General features: G+C 38.9%; 1 protein-coding gene across 7 annotated transcripts in view; it reads right to left on the bottom strand.

Annotated features, from left to right (window-relative positions):
• Positions 1-25,715, bottom strand: part of AGK (acylglycerol kinase) — a 130,817-nt gene that overhangs the window by 27,317 nt on the left and 77,785 nt on the right. For all 7 annotated transcript variants that reach the window (XM_055591130.1, XM_055591131.1, XM_055591129.1 and 4 more), the window contains 5 exons: positions 20,621-20,696; positions 15,660-15,752; positions 14,034-14,066; positions 12,570-12,664; positions 7,808-7,877 (listed from right to left, as the gene is read on the bottom strand). In XM_055591130.1, the coding sequence (XP_055447105.1) occupies positions 7,808-7,877; positions 12,570-12,664; positions 14,034-14,066; positions 15,660-15,752; positions 20,621-20,696 (367 nt within the window). The remainder of the gene's footprint in view (positions 1-7,807; positions 7,878-12,569; positions 12,665-14,033; positions 14,067-15,659; positions 15,753-20,620; positions 20,697-25,715) is intronic.

Raw genomic sequence — 25,715 nt, 5'->3', positions numbered from 1 at the left:
CAGCATCATTAACAATAGCCAAGGTACACAAACTTAAGTGTCCACTGACAGATGAATGGATCAACTGTGGCACATGCACACACACGTGCACACACACACATGCAGACATGCTCATTATTTATTATTCACTCATAAAATAAGGAATGAAATCTTGCCATTTGGGATAACATGGATGGACCTTGAGGGCATTAGGCTAAATGCAGTAAGTCAGAGGAAGAAAAATACTGTATGATCTCTCTTACATATAGTATCATTAAAAAAAAAAAAACAAACAAACCTAACAACTACAAAAAAAAAACAAGCTCACAGATGATACAGAAACCAGACTCATGGTTCACACAGGTAGGAAGTAGTGGGTGGGAAGTTTTTTTTAATGCAATGTAACTATATTTTTTGATTCAGCATATATACATGTGTATATCTGTATATACATCTATATCTATATGAAGCCTGGATTATTTTATCTATTCATTATAATTTTTGCAGATATACATAGGAGGTTCTCAACTGACCTAAGCACTATATAGAATTGAAAGAGAATGAACAAGGCTGAATCATACAGTATTGGGACTAGGGAAGACTCATGCTAATTAAAAAGAGAGAAACAAACCAGGTCCCTCAACTGAGGAAGAAGACTAGATTACAATACAACAAGTGCATACCACAGTGATTTCACCAGTCCTTCTCCTAAAAGTAATGGAAAAAAAAAAAAAGAACCTGGATTAGGGAGGTTGGAGAGAAGAGGAGAGAGAAAGGAAAGAAACAAGAGGAGAAAGAGTGCTCCAGCCTAAGGGAGAGAAACAACACTACGTGAATAGTACGCTGTATCCGTGGGAACATTTCCCAAATGTCTTTCAAGATCTTAAGTGTTACATCTGATGATGATGATTTTGATGTCAGAAGATTCCATGCTGAAATAGGTTGGGGAAAAAGCAAACATATTTGGCTTGAAACAAGTTATGTTGACTGCAGTTCTTCTTAGAGTCTTTAATATGTTAACCTACATTATACATTTCCAAAAGGAGAAATACAATATACAGTTTTCCTGAATCATTTGTGCAGCCCTCTATGGAAAGACATCCTGCCTAAGTATAATATATTCCTTGGGGAAGTGCTATTCTAAAGCATGTAGTAGAGGCAAGAAGTTCTGAGATAAGTACTCAAGATTTCCTGACTGGTGCTCTAAAACCACTTTCCCTTTCTTCATGTAGGGGGAAGAATTTGGGGACTATCCTGTTAAGACTAACTGAAAAGCCTTGTAACCTTAAGGTTCCACAGACCTGAGGTGCTGTTCTAGCAAGTGGTATAAAGGGCTCTGGACAATAGGAAAGGAGTGTAAAGAGTCGAGAGAAGCAGATGGGTACAGAGCCTTCAGGACTAGAAGAGGTCTGAGGCGCAGTAGCGAAGAGACTGGTCCCAGTTAGAGAACACATGAGTTCAGCAAAAACAAGCAAGGTCAAATGGATAGAGTGGAAGCCAATAGACAAAGCATCACTGTATCTTAGGTCAGTGAAGGTCTGGCTGATAGGTTATGAAATAGAGAGGTCACAAAACAAGAATGGATACAGAAAGATGGTGCAGAGCCAGATCTTAGCAGCAGAGGAGACATGCTGCACCAAGTCAGAGGCTCCCCTGGACAGAGTGACTCCCTGCATGGAATGGCCTTGTGCTCTGCAGAGGAAAGGAACTAACTGGGAGAGCCGGCTGGAACAGAACAGTGAAAAGAAAACAATCCTGGTCAACCAGACAGCTGCCCAATATAGGAATCTTAGGGATTTTAGATGAAGAAAAAGAAGCAAGGCAAAGAAAATGAAAGTGGCTCAGTCATGTCCGACTACACAGTTCATGGAATTCTCCAGGCCAGAATATTTCCCAACCCAGGGATCGGACCCAGGGTCTCCTTCTCCAGGGGATCTTCCCACAACCCAAGGATCAAACCTAGGTCTCCCGCATTGCGGGCGGATTCTTTACCAGCTGAACCACAAGGGAAGCCCAAGAATACTGGAGTGGGTAGCCTATCCCTTCTCCAGCAGATCTTCCCTACCCAGGGATCAAACTGGGGCTCTCTTGCATTGCAGGTGGATTCTTTTTTTTTTTTTTTTTTTTACCAACTGAGCTATCAGGGAAGCCCAGGGTAGAAGGAGCTCTAAAGCAGCCCTAAGCATCATCATATGAGAAGGATCTGTGCTGGGGCTTTCACAGAAAGGAGGCATGTGATGAGCCAGGAATGACAGAGTGGGGAAGGGTGGGGAGCTTCTCACTGCCTGCCCGACCCTCCTCATTTGGTTCTGGGTTGGCCGAGTCTGAGTGAAACCGAAAGACCAAAAATAAAGAACCAGAAAGAATTCCATAAATCTTTCCCGTAGTTACTTTAAAGTCAAGTTCAAGGCACTGTAGATATCTATGTGGGACAGGAAAACAGTGATCCCCCCTGGACAAAGCACTGAAGGAAAAAGCAATGGCCCATAAGACAGAGAATCCTTATTTTGTCTCCAGCACAGCTAGTCTATGATCAGATAACCCTTTATTCCTTAATCTGTCCCATGAAGACACTAATACACGTCTTGCCTCTCCCACTGAGTTAGAGGACCTAAGGAGATGCGAACTCACACTCCACAATGAAAATATAAAGCACTATTAGAGCTTCTAAGGGCCATTTTTTAATCTTTGGAGAATCTTCCATTATATGTTTAACTGTGTTTCAGTTTGTTTTTTAAAAGAAGAGGAATCTGGTATCAGGCTTCATCTATAATGCTTTCCAGCATATTTTGAAAGCAATTTCCAGAAATAAAGAAAAAAGAAAAAGACAAATTCAGCCTAGCTGGGTGCCTCAGAAACCACAGTAGGGGCTACTGTACTTTGTTTTCTAGGAATTGATTTTTAAAGTTTTCTGCTTCCCGGGGTGTGTTACCAATATAAAGAAGCTGTGGTAAATTTGACTCTGGTTTTATCAATTCACAGAATTGGTATATTTGAAAGAAAAAGATAAAGGAGACGAGATATTGAAATGCAAGCACAGTCAAGAATTTCCAGTTAAATCCTAATTATTTCAGAATGTACAACTTCTCACACATAAATGAGAAGCAGTAACTCACTCAGTTATTAAGAGATCTACCCTGATGCATTCCTTTGATAGTAACAATATTTTAGAATAATATCTTCATAGATGCTGATCTGTAGTTTCCTTTTCTAGCCTAACATTTCTCTCAGTACCTTTTGTGAAAACAATTAAGCTTTATTAGATGCTGAAGAATCAATTGCAACTAAATCACTTTTACCCTGATCAGCAAGGTCATGGTGGAGAGTGCAGATGTCACTGCATAAAGAACAAGGAAAATAAAAAGAAAACAGACTGCAAGCTCACAGGCTCATCAACTGTAACAAGCACATAACAAATGCTATAGAACAAGAGTGCCTTTTAGGGCTGAAGCTTGGAATCGTGACACAGCGTGGAGCCTTCCACAGCCTTCCACGTGGAAACCTGCGTGAATATAAAATGTGCATAACCTTTGGAGGACAACCTGAATGTAGCTGGTACATTTTTAAGGCCAAATCTGAGTAAAGTATGAGGGATTCACTGTTTACAGGATTATTTGGTGGGGGGTGGGGGGATGGGGAGAAATATAGATGACAAAGGAACAGATACTTAACTGCTATCAAGCAAGAGTATCTTTTCCTTTTCAATTTCCAGTAATTGAACCCTTTTTAGAAGATTCTGATCAAGAACCTGCAATAGCTGCTGGGGCTTCTTCCCTCCAAACTTTCCCTCTGGTAAGATGTCAAACCAAAAAACTTTTTATATGTGCAATGAACACCATTTTTACCTCGCACTCAGCTTCACCACGCCAACATTTCCTCATATTAGCTTTATCTGTGTGTGTACAGTTTGTAGAATTGTTAAATCATTTGCAAAGAAACTGCAGATTTCATGACATTTCACTCAAAAAATTTCAGCATGTGTCTCCTAAGAAAAAGGACGTACCCAGACATAACCACAACACCATGGCACCATCTATCATCCATATTAAAATATCTCTGGTATCTTTTATAGCTGACACTATTTTTTCATTTTTCTAATCCAAGATCTATCTTAATTATGATATTTCTTTAGTTTTCCTTAACTGCTCAAGATTAAATCTTCTAAAAGAAGATTTCACGACACTGATATTTTTGAAGAAGCCAAATCAGTGGTTGCTTCTAGAATGTCCTACAACTTGGATTTTATTGTTTTCTCAAGATTAGAGTCAGTTACATTAAGATTAATGTTTTAGGCAAGACACTACTTAGGTGATGCTGTGTCCTTCTCAATGTATCATATCAGGAGGCAGACGATGTTCATCTGTTCCATTACTGGTGATGCTGTTTGATCACTTGGATAAGGTGGTGTATGCTAGATCTCTCCATGATAAAGGTGTTTTTTCCTTTTGTAATGATTAAGTACAGTAATCTGGCATAATTTGAGACTGTGGATATTTGTTTCTCAACAACCTTCTATTCAATGTGTGCAGCATCCACTGATGATCTCTGCTTGAATTACTTCATTACTGACTGCCAAACGGTAATTCTCTAACTCTGTCATAACTTACACAATTTGGTGATTCTTCTGTAATATGACTGTAGCTTCAGGATTGATCATTTTTATTTGATGTATTATAATCCACTAACATTACTCTTTTTGATGTTCAAACTGCCCCAGAAGTAGTTAGTAGGATACCATCGAAATAGCTGATAAAAGAAGAGAAATGAAAGGCAAAGGAAAGAAGAAAAGACACACCCATCTGAATGCAGCGTTCCAAAGAATAGCCAAGGAGATGTAAGAAAGCCTTCCTCAGTGATCAATGCAAAGAAATAGAGGAAAACAATAAAATGGGAAAGACTAGAGACCTCTTCAAGAAAATTAGAGATGCCAAGGGAACATCTCATGCAAAGATGGGCTCAATAAAGGACAGAAATGGTATGGACCTAACAGAAGCAGAAGATATTAAGAGGTGGCAAGAATACACAGAAGAACTATACAAAAAAGATCTTTATGACCCAAATAATCACGATGGTGAGATCACTCACCTACAGCCAGATATCCTGGAGTACGAAGTCAACTGGGCCTTAGGAAACATTACTACGAACAAAGCTCGTGGAGGTAATGGAATTCCAGCTGAGCTACTTCAAATCCTGAAAGATGATGCTGTTAAAGTTCTACACTCAATATGCCAGCAAAGCCACTGCTGTTTTCCAAATTTGGCCACAGGAAAAGGTCAGTTTTCATTCCAATCCCAAAGAAAGGCAATGCCAAAGGATGTTCAAATTACTGCACAACTGCACTCATCTCACACACTGGCAAAGTAATGCTAAAAATTCTCCAAGCTAGGCTTCAACAGTACATGAACCAAGAACTTAAAGAGGTTCAAGCTGGATTTAGAAAAGGCAGAGGAACCAGAGATCAAATTGCCAACATCCATTGAATCACAGAAAAAGCAAAGAGAATTCCAGAAAAACATCTATTTCTGCTTCACTGACTACGCTAAAGCCTTTGACTGTGTGAATCACAACAAACTGTGGAAAATTCTTAAAGAGATGGAAATACCAGACCATCTTACCTGAGAATCCTGCATGCAGGTCAAGAAGCAACAATTAGAACTAAACATGGAACAGCAGACTGGTTCTGAATTGAGGAAGGAGTACGTCAAGGCTGTATACTGTCACCCTGCTTATTTACCTTAGATGCAGAGTAATGCTGGGCTGGATGAAGCACAAGCTGGAATTAAGATTGCTGGGAGAAATATCAATAACCTCAGATATACAGACACCATCCTAATGGCAGAAAGTGAAGAGGAAATAAAGAGCCTCTTGATGAAAGTGAAAGAGAGTGAAAAAGCTGGCTTAAATCTCAACATTCAAAAAACAAAGATCATGGCATCCAGTCCCATCACTTCATGGCAAAGAGATGGGGAAACAATGGAAACAGTGACAGACTTTATTTTCTTGGGCTCAAAAATCACTGTAGATGGTGTCTGCAGCCATGAAATTAAAATACACTTGCTCCTTGGAAGAAAACTTTGACAAACCTCAACAGTATATTAAAAAGCAAAGATATTACAATTATTAATATGTAATACAGATGTTACATATTACCTTTGCCAACAAAGGTCCATACAGTCAAAGCTGTGATTTTTCCAGTAGTTATGTATGGATGCAAGATTTGGACCATAATGAAGGCTGAGCACCGAAGAATTACTGTGGTGTTGGAGAAGACTCTTGAGAGTCCCTTGGACTGCAAGGAGATCCAACCAGTCCATCCTAAAGGAAATCATTCCTAAATATTCATTGGAAGGACTGATGCTGAAGCTCCAATACTTTGGCCACCTGATACGATGAGCCAACTCATTGGAAAAGATCCTCATGGCTGAGAAAGATTGAAGGCAGGAGGAGAAGGGGATGACAGTGGACAAAATGGTTGGATGGCATCACCAACTCAATGGACGTGAGTTTGAGCAAGCTCTGGGAGATAGCGAAGGACCGGGAAGCCTAGCGTGCGGCAGCCCATGGGGTTGCAAAGAGTCGGACACAACTGAGTGACTGAACAACAATGAAGGACACCATCAGGCTGGCTCCCGTGTCATTTCAGTGTTGTCCCCATTTGTTTTTGAGTAGTTCTTTGCCTTGTTCTTGCCCTGCCACTGAAAGACATCTCTGCACAGAGTGCTGCTAAGTTTTACTAGGGCATGCACTTAAGAGACCAAAATCTGGGCGCCAGGTATGCTCACTGCTGTTTGCTGTCACTGTCTCAAGCCCCTTCAGTGGGGCAGAGCCAGCAAATGTATTTCTAGAATAATTCATGAGTCCACCTACAAATCGCTAAGAAAATGTTAGGCCACCCAAAAGAAGACATAGGAAGCAACAGAGAACATTGTTCCCACCCTAAAGCTGAGAAAAAGCCTGATAATCTACAGAATCATAATTTTTCTTAAGCTCTTCAGAGAGCTGAGAATACAAGAAAACAAAATAACCTGAATTCCCAACAGAAGGCCCTCCAGAGGACAGACAGGCCATGAGAAGGGTTCTGCCCATGGCAGAACATGAGATTAAGAGGCAGCCACTATACAAACACAAACGGTGAAACCAGGCACTGTCCCACGTGCTTTTATTCGCTCTTTTGGTACTCAAAACAACTGTATAAGATAAAAAAAATTACCTGTGGGTCAAACATAATCAACAGAGGAACTAAAAATCATGATACAACTATATTGAGAGGCAATATAGAGGACTTCTGATACGTAAGAGAGGCCAAGAGATAAGGCCTAAAACTGATCAACTGAATTGTGTGTGCGTGCTCAGTCGCTCTACCGTGTCTGACTCTTCGTGATCCTGCGGACCATAGCCCACCAGGCTTCTCTGTCCATGAAATTTTGCAGGCAAGAATACTGGAGTGGGTCGCCATTTCCATCTCCAGGGTATCTTGCCAACACAGGGATTGAACCCGTGTCTCCTGGATTGGCAGGCAGGTTCTTTACCACTGCGCCACCTGGGATGCCTCCTACACTGAATTTCACGGAAGAATGGTTATGATGCAAATTTCAAGTTTTGTGGGGGTTTCTAAACTACAATTTTAAAAAGTAGCATCATAGGTATACTAATTAGTGGTAACAACTAGAATAATCAGGTAAAATTATTTTCTCTGTGGAGTTATACTTCAGATAAGAAAGGTGAGAAGAGGAATTGCTTTCATTCTAACATTATTTGAACTATTACATTTTTTTAAATATGTATTAGCTTGTAATTTTTTCAAACTCTGATGAAAAGACCTCCTTACCTTGATCTGTAAGACATCAAGTGGAACTGTCTCTCCTTTCACAATGGCAAGTGTAGCATCTGTAATATGCCTAAAAGGTAACAAGAAGAAAATTATCATGTTGTGAAGAATAAGCAGCAGTACCCCCAAGACACACACACCCACATATATACACACTCACCCCCCTGCAAAACCATTCCTGCCTAGAGTACCAACAGATGAATCAGGAAAAAGACATATCCCTTCGAAATACCCCCAAGAAAGCAGAATGAAGATTATAAAAGAACTGCTGATACAAATAGAGTGGAAGGCTCTGATACAGACTCAAAACTAAGGCTTCAGCAAAAAGAAGTTTATACGAAGCACTAATCATTTATTTACTTCACACTGGTTGAGGGTCTACATTGTGTCCAACTCTTATCATTGGAAATTATGATAAATAAATAACATCTTTCATTCATTGTAACAAAGTCAAGCACTTCAAAAACCATACAGCTTTTTACTCTAATAAGCTGAAGGATAACTAAAGGACAGGACCGGGCCACCCTGGTTGGCTCAGTGGTAATGAATCCGCCTGCCAGTGCAGGAGACATGAATTCGATCCCCTGATCCAGGAAGATTCCAAATGCTGCAGAGCAACTAAGCCCATGTGCCCCAAATACCAAGCCTGTGTTCTAGAGCCAGGGAGCCACAACTGCTGAGCTCACGTGCCGCAAGTACTACAGCCCATGTGCCCTAGAGCCCGTGTGCCCTAGAGCCCGTGCTGCACAAGAGAAGTCACCACGATGAGAAGTCCATCTACCGCAACTAGAGAGTAGCCCCTACTTGCTGCAATTAGAGACAAGTCCACATGGCAACAGAGGCCCAGCACAGCCATAAATAAAAATAAACAATAAAATTATTTTTAAAAAGAAAAAAAAAGCAACTAAGTATCTCTGGTGTGGGGATTACATTCAAAGAAAGAAAAAAATAATAAAGGACAGGATTCGTTGAAGTTATTTTAGAAAAATATAATACATCCTCAAAATATACACATTAATGCTTGGATGACTTTCTGGGTTCCCTAGTAAGCAAGCTGAAACTTAATAAACAACCTCATTTACTTTCTCAAATTTCTCTTTATCCCATTTTCCCCTCCAAGACAGATGCTATGTGGGAAGCAGGTAGAAGTCTAGAAAATGATATTCAATTTAGGAGAAAGCAAGATGCATGATCACCAGTTCAGATTAATTCGATATGAATATATTAATTTCAAAGGAAGTTATCAGAAAGAATCCTAAAGTTCTGTGCTTGCTCTGAGTAGCACCTAGCACATTAAGAGGTTTAAGAAGTGCTTTTGAGAGGCTGACCTTTAAAAAATGTTTCGACTGAAAAATGCCTTTCCATATTAATTTTTTTCAAAATTGCTTGGCAGAAGATGGTTAACATGCAACCTTAAATTTGTCATCCCTGGCAATAATTGAAAGTTCTAAATAAAGCTGCCCTGTAGCATGGAACAGCTATTTTTTAGGCTTATTTATCGGTAACATTCCGAATTCAAAATTCCTTTTTCTTCTGTAGTAATTATGGTACAACAAATCTTGACAGCAATGCAAAAAGCAAAGCCTTGTTCTTTTAAATAGCCTCAGGCACCTGCCATGTTAAGAGGGTCTACAAAATTCTGAAGCCAGGGCAGACCGACTTAATTACCTAAGAGCCCTGGGGCATGCTTATAAATTAACTTTTAAAAATCTTCAAATTATAAATAGAAGCAGCAACAACATTAGTTTAACTACAGGGAAAATCAGCTCTCAAGACACTGAGGGCTATCTAAGGACTTGAGGGTGGGCGCCCAGCACAGACCCTGGCTTTGGATAGGTGAGGGATTCTCCCAGGAATACCATCTGCCTCTGCATTGCTGACATATTCGGTAACGCTGGCAAGCAGTTCAAATAATCTACACTGACAGGCGGAAAGAACAGCTATCACAAGTGATCAAGACCCAAACCAGACAGGATTTGTCTCCGACAAGCAAAAACATTTAACTCACTGGGTGTCATATTTATTGTCCCTCCAAAATTCTAAACTGGGGGAAAACATACAGCAAAATGAAATGCCATGTTCGGCTGCAGGAAGACTGGTAAAGGACTGGAGAGATGAAGACTTGGGGCATGAGGGACATTTTAATAAAGACCTGATATTAGTGTATGTCTACATTTATGCCTAATCTGTGATATATGGAGCAAGGCTTTTATCTAAAACAAAGAACTGAATTGTTAAAAGATATAGGATGACTCCTAAAATTAAACAGCAATAATAAATCCATAAAACCAGTCGATTCAAAATCCGCAAGCAGAACTGGACAGCCACATGCAGAAGAATGAAACTGCACCACTAGCTTACACCAGACACAAAGATAAACTCAAAATGGTTTAAAGATCTGAATGTAGTAAAACCTGAAACCATAAAACTCCTAAAAGAAAAGAGGGTAAGCTTCTTGACGTAAGACTTGGTGATGATTTCTGAATCTGAAATCAAAAGCAACCAAAGCAAAAATAAAAAAGTGGGACTGTATCATACTAAAAACCTTCTGGAGAGCAAAGGAAACCAGCAACAAAATGAAAAGGCAACCTGATGAATGGGAGGAAATATTTGCAAGTCATATATTTGCTAAGTGGTTAATACCCAAAACATATAAATATCTCATACAGCTCAACAGAGGAAAAAAAAAATCCACTTGAAAAATGAGCAGATGATTGGAGCAGACATTTTTCCAAAGAAGACATACAGACGGCCACAGGTACATGAAAAGATGGCCTGGAAGCATGAAACTTCAGGGCAAAGCAAACTGAAACACATAGAGATAGCCCCTCATACCCGTGAGAATGGCTATTATCAAAAAGATAAGAATTAACAAGTGTTATAAAGGATGTGGAGAAAAGGGAACCCTTATTCACTGTTGGTGGGAATGTTAAATTGGTACAGCCACTGTGGAAAACAGTATGGAGATTCCTCAAAGAATTAAAAATAGAACTACCATACAATTCAGCAAGGCCACTTCTAGCTATTTATCCAAAGAAAACAAAAGCGCTAACTCGCAAGGTATATGCACCATATTCGTTGCAGCATTATTTACAATAGCTAAGATATGGAAACAAGCCGAGTGTCCACTGACAGATGAATGGATAGAGAATATGTGATACGTGTATATGTTCGTGCACACACACAGTATTCAACAATAAAAAAGAATGAAATTATGCCATTTGCAACAGCATGGATGAACCTGGAGGGTGCTGCGCTAAGTGAAGTTACGTCAGACAGAGAAAGACAAATACTAGATGATCTCACTTATATGTGGGTGGCATCTAACGACACAGAACAGATTGGCGTTTGTCAGAGGTGGGGTGTGAGAGGCGGGCAAAACAGGTGAAGGGGGTTAAAAGTTACAAAATAAGTAAGTTGGGGGGACGGAAGGAATAGCATGGCAACTAATGCTAATACTGTGCTGTATGTCTGAAGGTTTTAAAGAGAGCATATCTTAAAAGCTCTCCTTTTAAGGGAAAAATTCTGTAACTACTCTCTGGTGGCAGATGTCAACTACACTTGCTGTGGTGATATACACACGCTGAGTCACTGTGTGGTACATCTGAGGCGAGTATAATGTTGTATGTCCATTACACTTGAAAAGAAAAATCCCCAAGCAGAAACAAAAAAATAATCCAAAACAGAAAATCACTTGCATATTGTTATTGTCATTGATTCTGGAAGGTTATAAACAGAAATGCCTTGAGAATATTTCAGTTCATTCATTCAACAAACACTATTTATTGACCTCTCCAATGTGTCGCAAAGCCTTAAAGATCAGGCATTTAAAAAGGATAACCAACAAGGACCTACTGTATAGCACAGGGAACTCGGAGCAATGTTATGTGACAGCCTGGACAGGGGGTAGTTTGGAGGAGAAGAGATACATGTATATGCATGGCTAAGTCCCTTCACTGTTCACCTGAAATTATTAACAACATTGTTAATTGGCTATATCCTAATACAAAACAAAAAGTTTAAAAAATAAACAAAGATCAGGCAACCGACAATGAGAACCTGATAAGGATGTGTCCAAGATTCTATTTCTAATCCAAGTCACAACTCAAATTCAAGATTCCCATCTTCTTGAAAGACTCAATTTTTGTTTACATAATGCTTTCGAAAGAAAAGTGCAATGGTAACAATCTGCCTGACTCCTGAAGACAGCAGTAGACTCACAGCAATTTAATTTAGATGTCAGGGCTGCACTGCTTTCTGTCTGCTCTCTCTGTACTGCCTTCTACTTTAGGCGTTCACTAAAGGAGGTAACTATATTTGGTTGTTCTAGCTCCTTATATTATCAAGGTAATGGAGCCAAGGCTGCTGGCTCGGTCTCCACGGGGGATTTGCTATTTGTCATCATGCATACTTAACGCAAACAAATGAGCACTGTGAATCTGTCTTCACCAGAGAATCTTACAGTACAAAGGCACACAAACAGTATGCCTAGATCGGCAAAGCTAACTTCATAAGAAACAAAAGGACATCAGTATTCATTGTCATACCTCACCTGGGGACTTAATATTAGATCACCAGGGTCCCACCACCCAAGAGAGAAACTTCCCAATCAACCAAATGCTTGAACTCTGATCTCCTCCTCTTAATGATCTGAAGTTTCAGGCTAGCGAAACTCAAAAAGAAAACTGTTATCACACATGCGGATCTGCCATTCCCAGGCTCTCTCACCCACAAATGCTACCATCCCACATTGACAACCTACTGGACTTTGTTTCCACTTTCGGCAAAGAGTGTCTGACTCAAACTACTGGTCTGGCCCAGTGGGATGAATCCGATGGGAATCTTACTGAAGGTAGCCTGGGGGGAAGAAAATGAGAGGGAAGTTTTATTGTTATGGTCAGAAAATGAGATTGAACAAAGAGGCACAGATGTGTCCATAAAACAAAGTAAGTGACCCTGGCCCCGCCTTCCTGTCTTCCTTCCCATGCCCCTAGACCAGCCATTATGCAATCCTGAGGAAGCAGTTTCTAGAACAAGGCAGTTCATGAAAACAACAAAACTTCAAATTTGGAAGAAATACTTGAATACTCACTAATACCAATGGGTTGAAAGAAATTTGATTAAGAAAATGAGTGTCTTGGATATTACGTAACTGCATGACTGTGACAGAGTGTATTACGTTGCCACACTATTTGACAAAGTTGCAGATAAAATTCAATTAAAAAAGTCTAACATTGGTATAGTGACTGAGGACAGGTGAAACTGCCTTGTAAACTATTGCAAGTATAAACAAGGCTAAGAGAAAATGCAGGGTCAAATAGCAGAAGAATGGCATCGCAGAGGACTTTATTAAATGCTACAAATACTAATAGATACTGTAAGGTTCTAAAGACTATTTTGAGCTCAATCTATTATTACTAAGGGACTGTGAAGGATCTTCTTCCTTGTGGTTACTTTCTTTTTTCTTGTTGTATTTCTTATTTAAAATACTTTAAATTATTGTAGAAAAGTGGATAAAATAATCTCACAACACCCATGTAACTAAGACCCAGATTTGGCAAATATTACATTTTGCCATATTTGCTTCAGAGTTTTAAGAGAGAAATTGATGCAGATGCAGTTCAAGTCCCTTCTCACCCTCTTCCTCTTTCCCTTCCCCAAAGGAAAGCAGCCATCCATCATCATAGACTTGGTACAATTCCTTTCCATCCACGTTATTATCCTTTGACTACACAGTTGATGCTTCCATCAACAGTATCTTTGTTCTCTGAATTTTAAAACTTTGGAGAAATGCATAACATGCTTTGGCAACCTGACTTTTTTATTGAATATTTTTTAGATTTACCACATAGATGTTTGTAAGCCTAGTTCATTCATTTTAACTGTTGTGTGGCTTCCAACATATGAATATACCACGGTTTATTAATGAAGGAATCCTTTGAGAAAAAGATTTTATAAGGAAATTTTATAGTTTAAACAACTCTTGGTAAAAAAAAAAAAAAATCATTGGATATTCTAGATTCCCAAAGCAGGAAAAGTCCGCCACGGGTTAATAAGTGTTCTATGACAGGCAGATTTTACTTTCTAAAATCCAAGGAAGCAAAACTTGTTCCCATCTTAAAACATGAAATAGGGAGGAAAGGAGGGAGGGAGTGAGGAAGGGAGGAATAAAGAAAGAGGAGGAAAGTAAAAGTCAAAATGCAATTATTCTTATTTTAAAGCTCACCTCATCTTCTCTTCGAAGAACTCCAGTAATAACCTAAAAATGTTTAAAAAAATTATTATAAACACCTTGTAGTTCCTTTATCATAAAATAATTGGATTCAATTTTCATGGACCACAAACTTGTTCCTGTTTTCTTCCTAGAAACTATGTCAAAAGATGTATTAGTTCTTAAAACACAAACCATTCTCCAATAAGATCAGAGCTAAATTAGGTTTTATTCTTCACCTGGGATCAATAGGACTATAAAGACTAAGATAAAATAATTATAAAACCTCCACATTATATTAGCAAAATTATGTTTTAAGTTTGATAAGATGGGTCACTCAGAAGCCTGCTCTCAATAAAAGTTTCTTATCGATGAATACAAAGACAAGGGGAATTGTGTTCCCTCTATAAAAAGACATTTTTAATTTGAATTTTTACATAATTTACTTTTCACTTTTAAACTATAACGCACAAGTCTTGTAAAAACTGTAAAAAATACCTGAAGAAAAAATACTTCCTCATTAACCCACCAGACATCATTAGTGAGTTGTTTACATTGTTACATTTCTCTCCAATTCCTTTTTTTTTAATCAGGGCATAGTTTTATGACTAGATTATACCAGATACACAATTTGGTTATCTTTCTTAAAAACATTTTGTGAAGTCAAGGCCGACGCCAATCTTCTCCGCCATCTCCTGCCGCCCTGAACTTTGGGATGAAATGGGGCTCTGCTGTGGCCCACTTCATTCTTTGCTGGCATGCTATCTGTTTTCTTCACACTTCATTAAAAAGCCATAAAAACAATTACAAGATCATTAGCACAGCCTTTTTAAAGAAGCAGCTTACTAAGACTCACATGGTTGCTAAATTAAACACAGGACAATGCCCTGCCTGCTGGGAGCTCTTGACCCACAAACACGGAGGAAACCAGAGGCAGAGGCAAAAGGCAAGACATGAGGTCCGGAGGCAGCGTCTACACAGGCTGGGCGACTGGGGGGTGGGGGGGGCCTGCACGGGGCTCTTCAGGGGCTTCCAACACACAATGAAGGGCCTGGTCTACTGCCCTGGAAGAGAAGAGCACTCCCAGGGCAATATGCTTACTGTCCCAGGCAAGCAATATGGAAAAGGGACTGCAGAACAAAGGCAGTACACACGCAGGAACATGGAACCTCTGCCTCTAAAGGCACCATTGGGAGGTAACATTGCCTAGGATGGAAATGACGTGAGAATGGACACATGCCTTCTTTTAAAAAGGGAATCATTATTTAAGTTTTACAAGAAACCTTCCCATAATTGAAACTAAGATTCCATAATAAACAGGGCTACTGCAGAAGAGTCATCAAAATGTAAAAAGCATTTCACACCCAGCACCATTTTGTACCCTGTTTTATTCTACTTTATCTACCTTCAACTTGATAGAACAAAAACCCTTCTATGTGCTGGGTTCAGAATTTATACAAAACAATGAAATAAAAGGAAAAATGTAATGCTATGCTTGCTTCACTGAGAAAACAATCCTAGAAAGAATGGATTACCAAGAAATCATTTCCTTAAATGATAATCACTTTATGCCCCCACTCTAAGATCTCACTTCTATTTTCCTCATTTTCAAAATGGCTCCAGACAGAAAAGTGGCCATACCTCTTGCAAAGTCCCGTCGCCTCCAGCGACAATGATCACATCTGTGTTTTCCATCAGTTCCAGGAGTTTCTTGGCCTGGCCCTCATAATCTGTCTGCGATACAAAGGAAGCCTTTGGTAAATGTATCATCCTAGAGCCGCAAGCCCAAAGGTCTAAATATGTAGAAGTTTCTTTACAGTTTTACACTGAATCTTTTCTTAAATTCATAATTGATGCATATGAAAAACTAAATATCTGCTAAAGCAACTAGATATGGTTTTTATAGTTTTATATGTTTAGAGCTGGAAGGGACCTCAGAAACCATCTAGTCAGCTCCTTGCTTTAAAAATAAAATTCAAACTCAAACTGATGTGTCTCAGTTACAGTTAGCCAATCAGGGGACTCATTTTCAGTCCAGTGCAGATTCTATTATTCATTTATCCAATGACTTTCATCTGAAAGCAAGAGGGCAAATGTATACGCAAATAAGGAGAAACAGATATAATGAAAAGAGCACAGATTTGAGAGCCCAAGAGACCCAGATTAAACCCCAACTCTATTTTTAGCTGAGTGGCTTTAAACCCTCAAGATCTTAATTTCCTTATCAATGAAATCATGTGTACTGGAAGAAAGGGTAAGAGATTTCTCGTGAAAAGCAAACAGTAAGGTACCTGTTCTTAACTGGTACTGTGCTAAATAACGGCTTCCCCAGTGGCTCAGCTGGTAAAGAACCCGCCTACCAATGCAACAGACGCAGACTCAATCTCTGGGTCGGGAGGATCTCCTGAAGAAGGAAATGGCAATCTGCTCCAGTATTCCTGCCTGGAAAATTCCATGGATAGAGGAGCCTGGTGGGCTACAGTCCATGGGGTTGCATAGAGTTGGACACAACAGAGCGACTAAAACCAAATACTGGATTTTAACAGATGTAAAGGTAATGCAATTAATAATAAGGAAACACTATCTCCTGTGGACATTTTACTAGCCAAACTAATAGGCAAAAATTAAGAGACTTGAGGTTTCAGATGGGCTAAAGCACCCAGCCATAGTCAACACAGAAAAGAAAATGAAGTTCCTACACTAACATCATCTCATCTCATGATGTACGTACGGTTCTACTTCTATCCTGAAAAACTCAAATGACTGGCTTTGCAGTTATACATCTGCAAATACATCTTTTTTCACACTTAACAGATTATTAGAAAGGATTTAGATGAACAAATGAAGAGGTACCCGGGGCAAACTGTGTGGAGAGGGGCATCCCATGCCCTTTCTGGTACACCACTTCTCAGATCTCCACAGGTTCACCAGCCCTGAAGCTCTCTGAACCCTGTCCCTTCAGATTTTTATGTCGGTTTCATTACACATCCATGGTTGATTAAATTGTTGCCCTCTAGTGGTTGAGCTCAATCAATCCAAATATTTCATTAAAAAAAAAAAAAAAAAAAGAATATATGCTGATCCTAATTTAAAAGGAGGCTTTGTAAACATCCCAAAATAGGTGACCACTGGTAATCTGCAAGGGTTCTCCAAGAACAAGGCGTCTCAGACTATTCTCATCTTTGACAGATTACTAGATAAGAAGATATGGGAATCCAAACAGACATTCTATCTGGTCCTCAGCAAGGCACCTGGCAAGCTATTTGATAATATCCTTGGGAACAAGGTGGAGATAAGTGGGAACAATACTCTGGGATACAAATGGGTGAACTGATTACCAAGTGAACATCTATGCTCTAAGTAACATGCCCCCAGGGGAGGAACATCAAATTGTAGGCAGATTCCTGACGACATTTCTTTAGGGCTCTCCATTCAGCCTTTTCCTGCCTAACACTTGATCAACAAGGAGAGGAAAGGTCATTTACTGAATATATAAGTGATACAAACCTAACAATCTTGCCCTTCCTGACTTCTCCAACCTTATCCTCTGCCTGTCTCTCCTTGCTCATCCTCCTCTAACTACACTGGCCTTCTTACTCTTCCTCAAACGCGCACAAATACTCTGCAGAGCCTCTGAACGTGCAGTATGCTGGCCCTGGATCCTCTCCCTCGCCCACGTGCATGACTCACATTTCCTCCAGGTCTCTTTCAAAGGGCATCTTATAAGACCAGCCTTCTTTGGCTTCCTGGACTAAACTAACACCCTCATTACTTTTCTTATCCCTCTTGACTTTTCCTCTTGGCACTCACCACCACCTGACAAATCGTAAGTTTATTTATATATGTTTATCATGTGCATCCCTTCTTTTCCCACTTTAGAATTTCTCTGAGGGCAGACAGGGAAAATGTTTTGTTCAGACTGTATCCTCAACACCTAGAACAGAGTTTACTTTATAGGAGGTGCTGTGGTTGTTTAGTTGCCAAGTAGTGTCTGACTCTTTGTGACCCCATGGACTGCAGCCCACGAGGTTCTTCTGTCCATGGGATCTCCCAGGCAAGAATACTGGAGTGGGTTGCCATTCTCTTTTCCAGGGGATCTTCCCAACACAGGGATCAAACCCACATCTGGTGAGTTGGCACATGGATTCTTTACCACTGAGCCACCTGGGGTACTCAAATATTTGCAAGAAAAAGTGAAAAATACGAATGAGTACAGGAATGAAAGAACCAAAATTTCAAAAGACACTGACATATTTAACAGACCATAATTTAAAAGATTATATTAATATGGATGATATATTTGAGGCTCTAACCTTAAGAGGAAAATTCTAAATGCACCAAAGAGAAAGGAGAAAGAGTGGCCTAAGGATGCAGAAAACTCAAATTTTATACCTTTCATAAAAATTAACTCAAAATGGATCACAGATCTAAATACAAATAAAAAACTATAAAATCTCTAGAAAATAACATAGTTGAGGATCTAGGTGATCCTGGGTTTGGTGATGAGTCTTTAAATAAATCACCAAAAGCAACCCTAAAAGAAAAAATTGGTAAGTTGGACTTTCTTAAAATTAAAAAGATAAGTAAAAATTATACCAGGCAAAAACTAACCAAGGTAAGCTAGTATGGTTACTAATAACACTAAATAAAATAGACCACACTAAAAGGCAGCATTAATGCTAAAGGGTTATGCATTATGACAGGTTCAAAATGCAAGAAAAATGAAATAATTTGAAATGTGAATGCATCTACTGACATAGTCTTAAAATATAAAAGAGCGAAAGTGGATAAAACTACATTGAGAAATAGACAAATCTATCCAGTGGGATATTTTTAACACCTCTTTCTGAATAATCTATAGTTAAAACAGAAGAAAACAGTAAGGACATTATAAGTTTTGAACTATACAATTAACAGACTTGACTTACTGGACATATATAGAACATGGTACCCAATAACTGATACTCATTCTTTTCAGGCATACATAAAACATTTATGAAAACAAACCACATGCGAGGCTATAAAACAAATTTCAACCAACCTTAAAATACTGGAATTATATAGACTACATTCTTTGACTATAGCACAATTAAATCAGAAATCATTAACAGAAAGATGGGGAAAAGTTTTAGATTTGAAAATTTTAAAACATGATTAACTCACAGGTCAAACAAAAATCATGATGAAAATTAGAAAATATTTAGAACTGAATGATAATGAAAATATATCAAAACTTCTAGGATGTAGCTGAAGCACCAAACAGTAGGAAAGAAGGGTGAAAATTAATGAAATGAATATTCAAGTTACAATGTCAGAACAGCAGAAGCAGAAAAAAAAAAAATCCAAAGAAAGGAAAATGAAGGAAACAGTGAAACAAACATAAATAAAGGTATCAACAGGCCAAAAAATGGTTCTTGGCAAGGATTAAATTGACACAGCTCTCACATGACTGGGAGGCAAAAGAAAGATGGTATGGATAAACAATAAAACAATATTGAGCATGCCAATGATTTATTTCATATGGTACAGAAATTTAAAAGAAGATTTTATGAACAACATGATGACTATTAATTTGAAAACTTAGATGAAATGCACAAATTCCTTTAAAATCTTTAACCTTACTAATACTAATGGAACATCTTGATGTACTTCTATAGGCACTAAAGAAATTTAATACACACATACAAAAAAAATTTCCCTTCAAAGAAAGCTCCAAGCAGGCTCAGGTGGTTCTACTTTTGAGTTCAACCAAACATTCCAGGGATAAATAGTATCAGTCTTAAATGACCATTCTCAGCTCTTACACGTAGAGTCTGCAGTATACATTACAGGTTCTAAAATAAGCGTCGGTGTTTCCCTCTCTCCCATCCCTGGAGGCAGACAACTGGAAGACCATGTCTCAGAAAAGGTGGAGTTCAGCACTGCATGGTCAATTGGACTAAATGCCCATTCAACCTCTAAGATTTAATGAAAGTGTCTAATATTAAAAATCAGTAAACCACAGACTTAAAAACAGGTAACAGTGATTTTTACCAAATACATACACCTATGTACACACCATACACAAAGCACTTAAAGTCAATAAAGTGGGGCCTTGAGGCATCTTCTGAAGTACACAATTTCCTCTCATTTATTTCTGACCCCCTTTCTTCATATCCAAATCTTGAAAATTCTAAAGCTTTACCACTTAAAATTCCTCACCAGAGATAATTTCTTACCAGAAAGAAAATGTTTACCTGTCTGCCAAGAAATTAATTACTCAAACTTGAAGTTTTTTGTTTTGTTTTTTTTAAAGAGTCAGAAGAATTCTTACAACTATAACAACTTTTCATCTTCTAAGAGACAAGAGTTCCAAGTCCTATCTTTTAGAGGAAAGGAACCAAGTTCATGGCTCCATTTAAACCTATTCTGAAAATGAAAAGCTGAGAGTGGTTGGGAAAAATAATGTAATTGTATTAATTATCAGAAGAAGAACACAAGGTTGATTTCTCTGTTCTTACTTCCTTACATGATAAACGATTTCTGCTAAGAAGTCAAGAGAACAGGATATGTTATAAGGAGGGGTAGCTTGGATAAAATCAACACTCTAGAGCATTTCTCACCTTAACGATAGTAACATCCATGCCAGATAAGTGTAAAATCGGGGCAGCATTTTTTTCAAATAGAGTCCTGGCTTTGCTGTAAACAAAGGAAAAAATACAAATATTTTAACAGGAGTGCTCAGGAGGGAAAATAAAAAGCCCAACTATCTTCTCTAGAATAAGACAAGGAACAGCCCAGAGCACACAGGGTTCCTCTATTTGTTCAACCCAGGAAGCTAATGATGAGTAATGAATGGGTTTCTCTGGGTAGAAACATGGACTCTCTCACTCTAGAGCCCCCAGAAGCTTGCCCCTATCCATATGGGATGCTCACAGTTCACATTCTAGCTCCCCCAGAGGAAAGTGTACACTGGATATGGCTCCAGTCTAGCAACAACGTCTGATTCATTCAACAAGCATTACCGACCTTCTACTGTGTGCTAGACACATAGGAGCGGGACAAGCAACAGGACAAGGCAGACAAACAAATGTGTAATTCAGGTATAATGTAACAAGCCCTCAAGGGACTTCTTTATAGTCCACTGGTAGACTGAGAATGTATTTAACATTTTTCATGTGGTCTGAGAGAACAGATTGAACCAAAGAGAATATTGCTTAATTCTGACTCAGTGAACACAACCTTTGAAGGAAAGAGACATCATTTTTAACAATTTCAAATACTAGGAGTATCTGCATTTCTTGAGTTTTACCCCTGTAGTGAAAGCCCTGGAGAAAGAGCAAAATTCTTTTCCATGGAGGCAGAATTTCTGCTGGGAAAGGGAGAAGTTCTAAATTACCTAATCTTACTATGGGATATTTGGTAGCTTGTCTAAAACTCCAAGGGGCCTCCCTGGTGGCTCAGCTGGTAAAGAATCTACCTGCAATGCGGGAGACCTGGGTTCTATCCCTGGGTTGGGAAGATCCCCTGGAGAAGGGAAAGGCTATCCACTCTAGTATTCGGGCCTGGAGAACTCCCTGGACTGTATAGTTCATGGGGTGGCAAAGAGCCGGACACAACGGAGAGACTCTCACTGTCACTTTCTAAAACTCCCAGTCATGTGCTTCTCAGGGTAGCCCTGGCACATGGTCCACACCTCTCGCAGGGACTTTCACCTTCTATGATGAATAGTGGTTCCCAAGACAGTCTTCAGGGCTAGACTGGAAGCCTTACAAAAACACACACCTAACCTTATTAGTCCTTGAGTCCTATGGCTTTTAGCATTATGACTGGTATACTTAGAAGGTTATTCAATAAGCACCTGGTACATTAATGCACTTATGAATGAATGAATAATCCATTCCAAATGTAGACAGTGAGGAAAAGGAAATGAGACAATTGTGGTATCCAATAACAACAGAAATAAAACGCTCTTAGGAGAGTTTGTGTTTTAAAAGTATCATACACATCATTCTAGTAGTGACCCTTGTCCAATTCAGATCAAGATTCAAAAACAAGAGCCTAGAAATCAAGGGATACAGAAGCTGCAGAAAGTTCCCAATCACAGGGTCTCAAGGTTGAATAAATGTTAAACATACCAATCAGCTGACGTCTTTTACTCAAATATTTTCAACTATCATATCGCAAAACAGAAACAAAAACTAGCACTTTCAAAACAATCAACACCAAACATCTAACTTTTACATTCACACTTACCCAGTCCTCTATCAAAAAGATTATTTTTCTTATCAGTGAGGCATGCTTTGAATTTCTTAAGAATATTTTATACTAGAAAGAGATGCAAAAGTAGTGAATGAGGAACATGTAAAGTTATGCACAGACCAAACTCAACGTTCTTTAAAAAGAAGTAACTACCACATGGAATACAAAACATAAAACGTTTCTGATTATGAACGAAAACAGAATTTGAGAAGCCTGAGCAAATTTTCACAGGAGCCAAAAGAATAGCTTGAACCAAGGGCCCACCTAGGCAGGTAATAAGCAAACGAAACAAACCTATCCTCCCACTTCTACGGCTCTGAACGCTTATTAGAATGAATGGGAAAGGCTAAATGGAAACTCCTCCTTCCCAGATCACCATTTCTGGAGCTTATACCAACAATAATAGGCTGAGCTGGTGATACTGTAAACACTCCTTCTTGCAGGACTGCTTTCATTAACAGGCTAATAAGAAAGGGTCAGGTGGAAGTGGATCAGATCTATCTCTGGGAGGCAGAACTCTGGAGAAGTCTCAAGTGGCTGTATTAATCACTTATAACACACCTGTGGGCTCCTCTGAGTTAGCTTAAGAAATAAGATTTGCAAAAGTACAATGAGGTATCACCTCACACACAGTCAAGTGGCATCATCAAAAAAATCTACAAACAATAAATTCTGGAGAGTGTGTGGAGAGAAGGGAACCCTCTTACACTGTTGGTGGGGATGCAAATTGGTTCAGCCACCATGGAGAACAGTATGGAGGTTCCTTAAAACACTGAAAACAGAGCTACCATATGATAACAGTAATCCCACACCTGGGCATAACATATATTCGAAAAAGATGAAAACTCTAATTTGAAAGGATACATACATGACCCTAATGTTCACAGCAGCACAATTTACAACAGCTAAAGCATGGAAGCAACCAGTGTCCATCGATGGATGAATGGATGAAGATGTGGTGTGTACACACATGCACAGGCATGCGCGCACACACACACACACACAGTGGAATATTACTCAGCCATAAAAAAAGAATGAAATATTGTCATTTGCAACAACATGGATGGACCTAGAGATCATCACACTAAGTGAAATAAGTCAGAAAGAACGAGAAAAATTTTTATATAATATTACTTACATGTGGCATCTAAAAAAAATAATTTAAAAAAAACAGAAATAAACTTACAAACATAGAAAATAAACTTACGGCTACCAAAGTGGGGAGGGATAAATTAGGAGTATGGGATTAACAGATACACACTATTATATATAAATTAGATAAACAAAGAAGATTTACCAGTTTATTGCTTTTTTTTTTTTTTTTGCCAAGCAGCACGTGGGATCTTAGTTCCCTGACCAGGGACTGAAACCGAGCTTCCTGCATTGGAAGTATGGCGTCTTAATCACTGGACGGCCAGGGAAGTCCCAACAAAGACTTACTGTATAGCACAAGGAACTATATTCAATGTAGTATAATAATCAATAATGGAAAAGGATCTGAAAAAATATATATGTACATATAACTGAATCATTCTGCTGTACATCTGAACCTAACACAATACTGTAACTCAACTATAATTTTAAAAAAAGAAAAAAATATCTGAACATTTGGGCCTTTATTCACATATTTATGTGATGCCACAGGTACAGAAAATCTCGAAGATGAAAGTGAAGACATTTTTTTTCCTTCTAATGTTCCATATAAAAGATTGAAAAACAAGTGTTACCAGTACGAAATGTATTATTTATTATATAATTAAGGGTGAGATAGCACCAGAGTCAAATAAAAACTTTCTATACTACAGCAATTTCCAGGTTCATGCACACACAAAAAATAATTACTCCTTAATGTATTATGTATTAATGCTAAACACAGTTATCTTATTTCCTAAAGCTCTAATGTAGTTTTAAACCAGCACTACATAATGAAATAGCTACATGATAAATTATAAATTATGTGTCAGGGCAAAGCCAAGATGACAAAAATAGTACAATTAAGTAGCGAAAGCGATTTCAGAGTGACTGCTTCCTAGAAGCATGCAGGATTCACCTTGTCAAAGTGGACCATGACTTTAGAAAGATTTTCCTTACCCTCGTCTGCAGATAAAGGTATCATATTTTTCAATAAGAACTTCACCTTTAAAATCACAAATACATTTCCATGTAAAAGTAAAAGCAGAACCTAAAACTGCTTTTAAAAAAAAGTGTCATTGTTTAAAAATGCAAATATCTTTTAGATGTAAAAATTCAAAATGACTGATTTTAGCTTAAACAATTGCCATATAGATCATCAGAATTGGCAAGTTACTAACTTACTGGGCCTCTAGAGGAATAGGACCTGGAACAGTCACATTAGTTCGGACAGAAGGAGAGGTCCAACGGTGGACAGTCAAGTAAAGAACCTTCTGAACTCAGCCCACAGGTCAGTAAGGGCGTTCCCGGTGGCTTAGAGGGTAAAGAACCGTCTGCCAATGTAGAAGACGCAGGAGACTCGAGTTCCATCCCTGGGTCGGGAAGATCCCTGTAGGAGGAAATGGCAACCCAGTCCAGTATCCACACCTGAAAAATCCCATGGACAGAGGATCCTGGTGGGCTACAGTCCATGGGGTTGCAAAGAGTTGGACACGACAGAGTGACTAACACTATGGGTCCGTAACAACAAGGACAGCAGCTTATATTTCTTTAATCGAATGCTAACTATGAAATGGAAGGAATGCAAAAGACTTTGAGGTGTTATCTCATTTAATCCTGAAGGATTACATGGTAATTTTTATAAGGTATGTGCCATTATTTTCCATTTTACAGATGAGGATAAATTGAGGAGTTAAGAAGCTAAAAAACAATACCCGCAGCATCACAGAGCAGAAGAGAGGATACAGACCTGATCCTCCAGACTCAAACTCACATCCAATTCCCTGCCAGCTTCTCCCAAAAGCCACCAGTGACTATTTAGCTATCTTGGGTATTTTGATTGTGTTCTGTTAGAACCTTTGTTGGTATTTTTGTTTAGTGCTGGTTTAAACAAGAATGAGGGAAGTCCCTGGTGGTCCAGTGGGTAAGAATCTACCTTGCAATGCCGGGGAAAGTGAAAGTGAAAGTCGCTCAGTTGTGTCCGACTCTTTGTGACTCCATGGACGACACAGCCCATGGAATTCTCCAGCCCAGAATACTGAAGTAATTCTGGGGATGCAGGTTCAATCCCTGGTTGGGGAACTAAGATCCCACATGCCACAACTAAGACCCTATGCAGCCAAGCAAATAAATATATATAAATAAATATTAAACAAGAACGATCATAAGGGCTTATGCTAAGTATGTTTAGGGCAGCAGGAAGTGGCTCCAACAAAGGTGGGCAAATATGATTCAATTAGGTAGAGCAATGAAGTCAATTTAGGCAGTCCGTAGTAAGTATCTCAAACTGTTAAATTCAAAAGAAATAAGGCAGGGCTACTCCTC

The sequence above is a fragment of the Bubalus kerabau genome, chromosome 8 (genome assembly GCF_029407905.1).
Source record: "Bubalus kerabau isolate K-KA32 ecotype Philippines breed swamp buffalo chromosome 8, PCC_UOA_SB_1v2, whole genome shotgun sequence".
NCBI lineage: Eukaryota > Metazoa > Chordata > Mammalia > Artiodactyla > Bovidae > Bubalus > Bubalus kerabau.
This window is presented reverse-complemented; position numbering and strand designations above follow the sequence as displayed.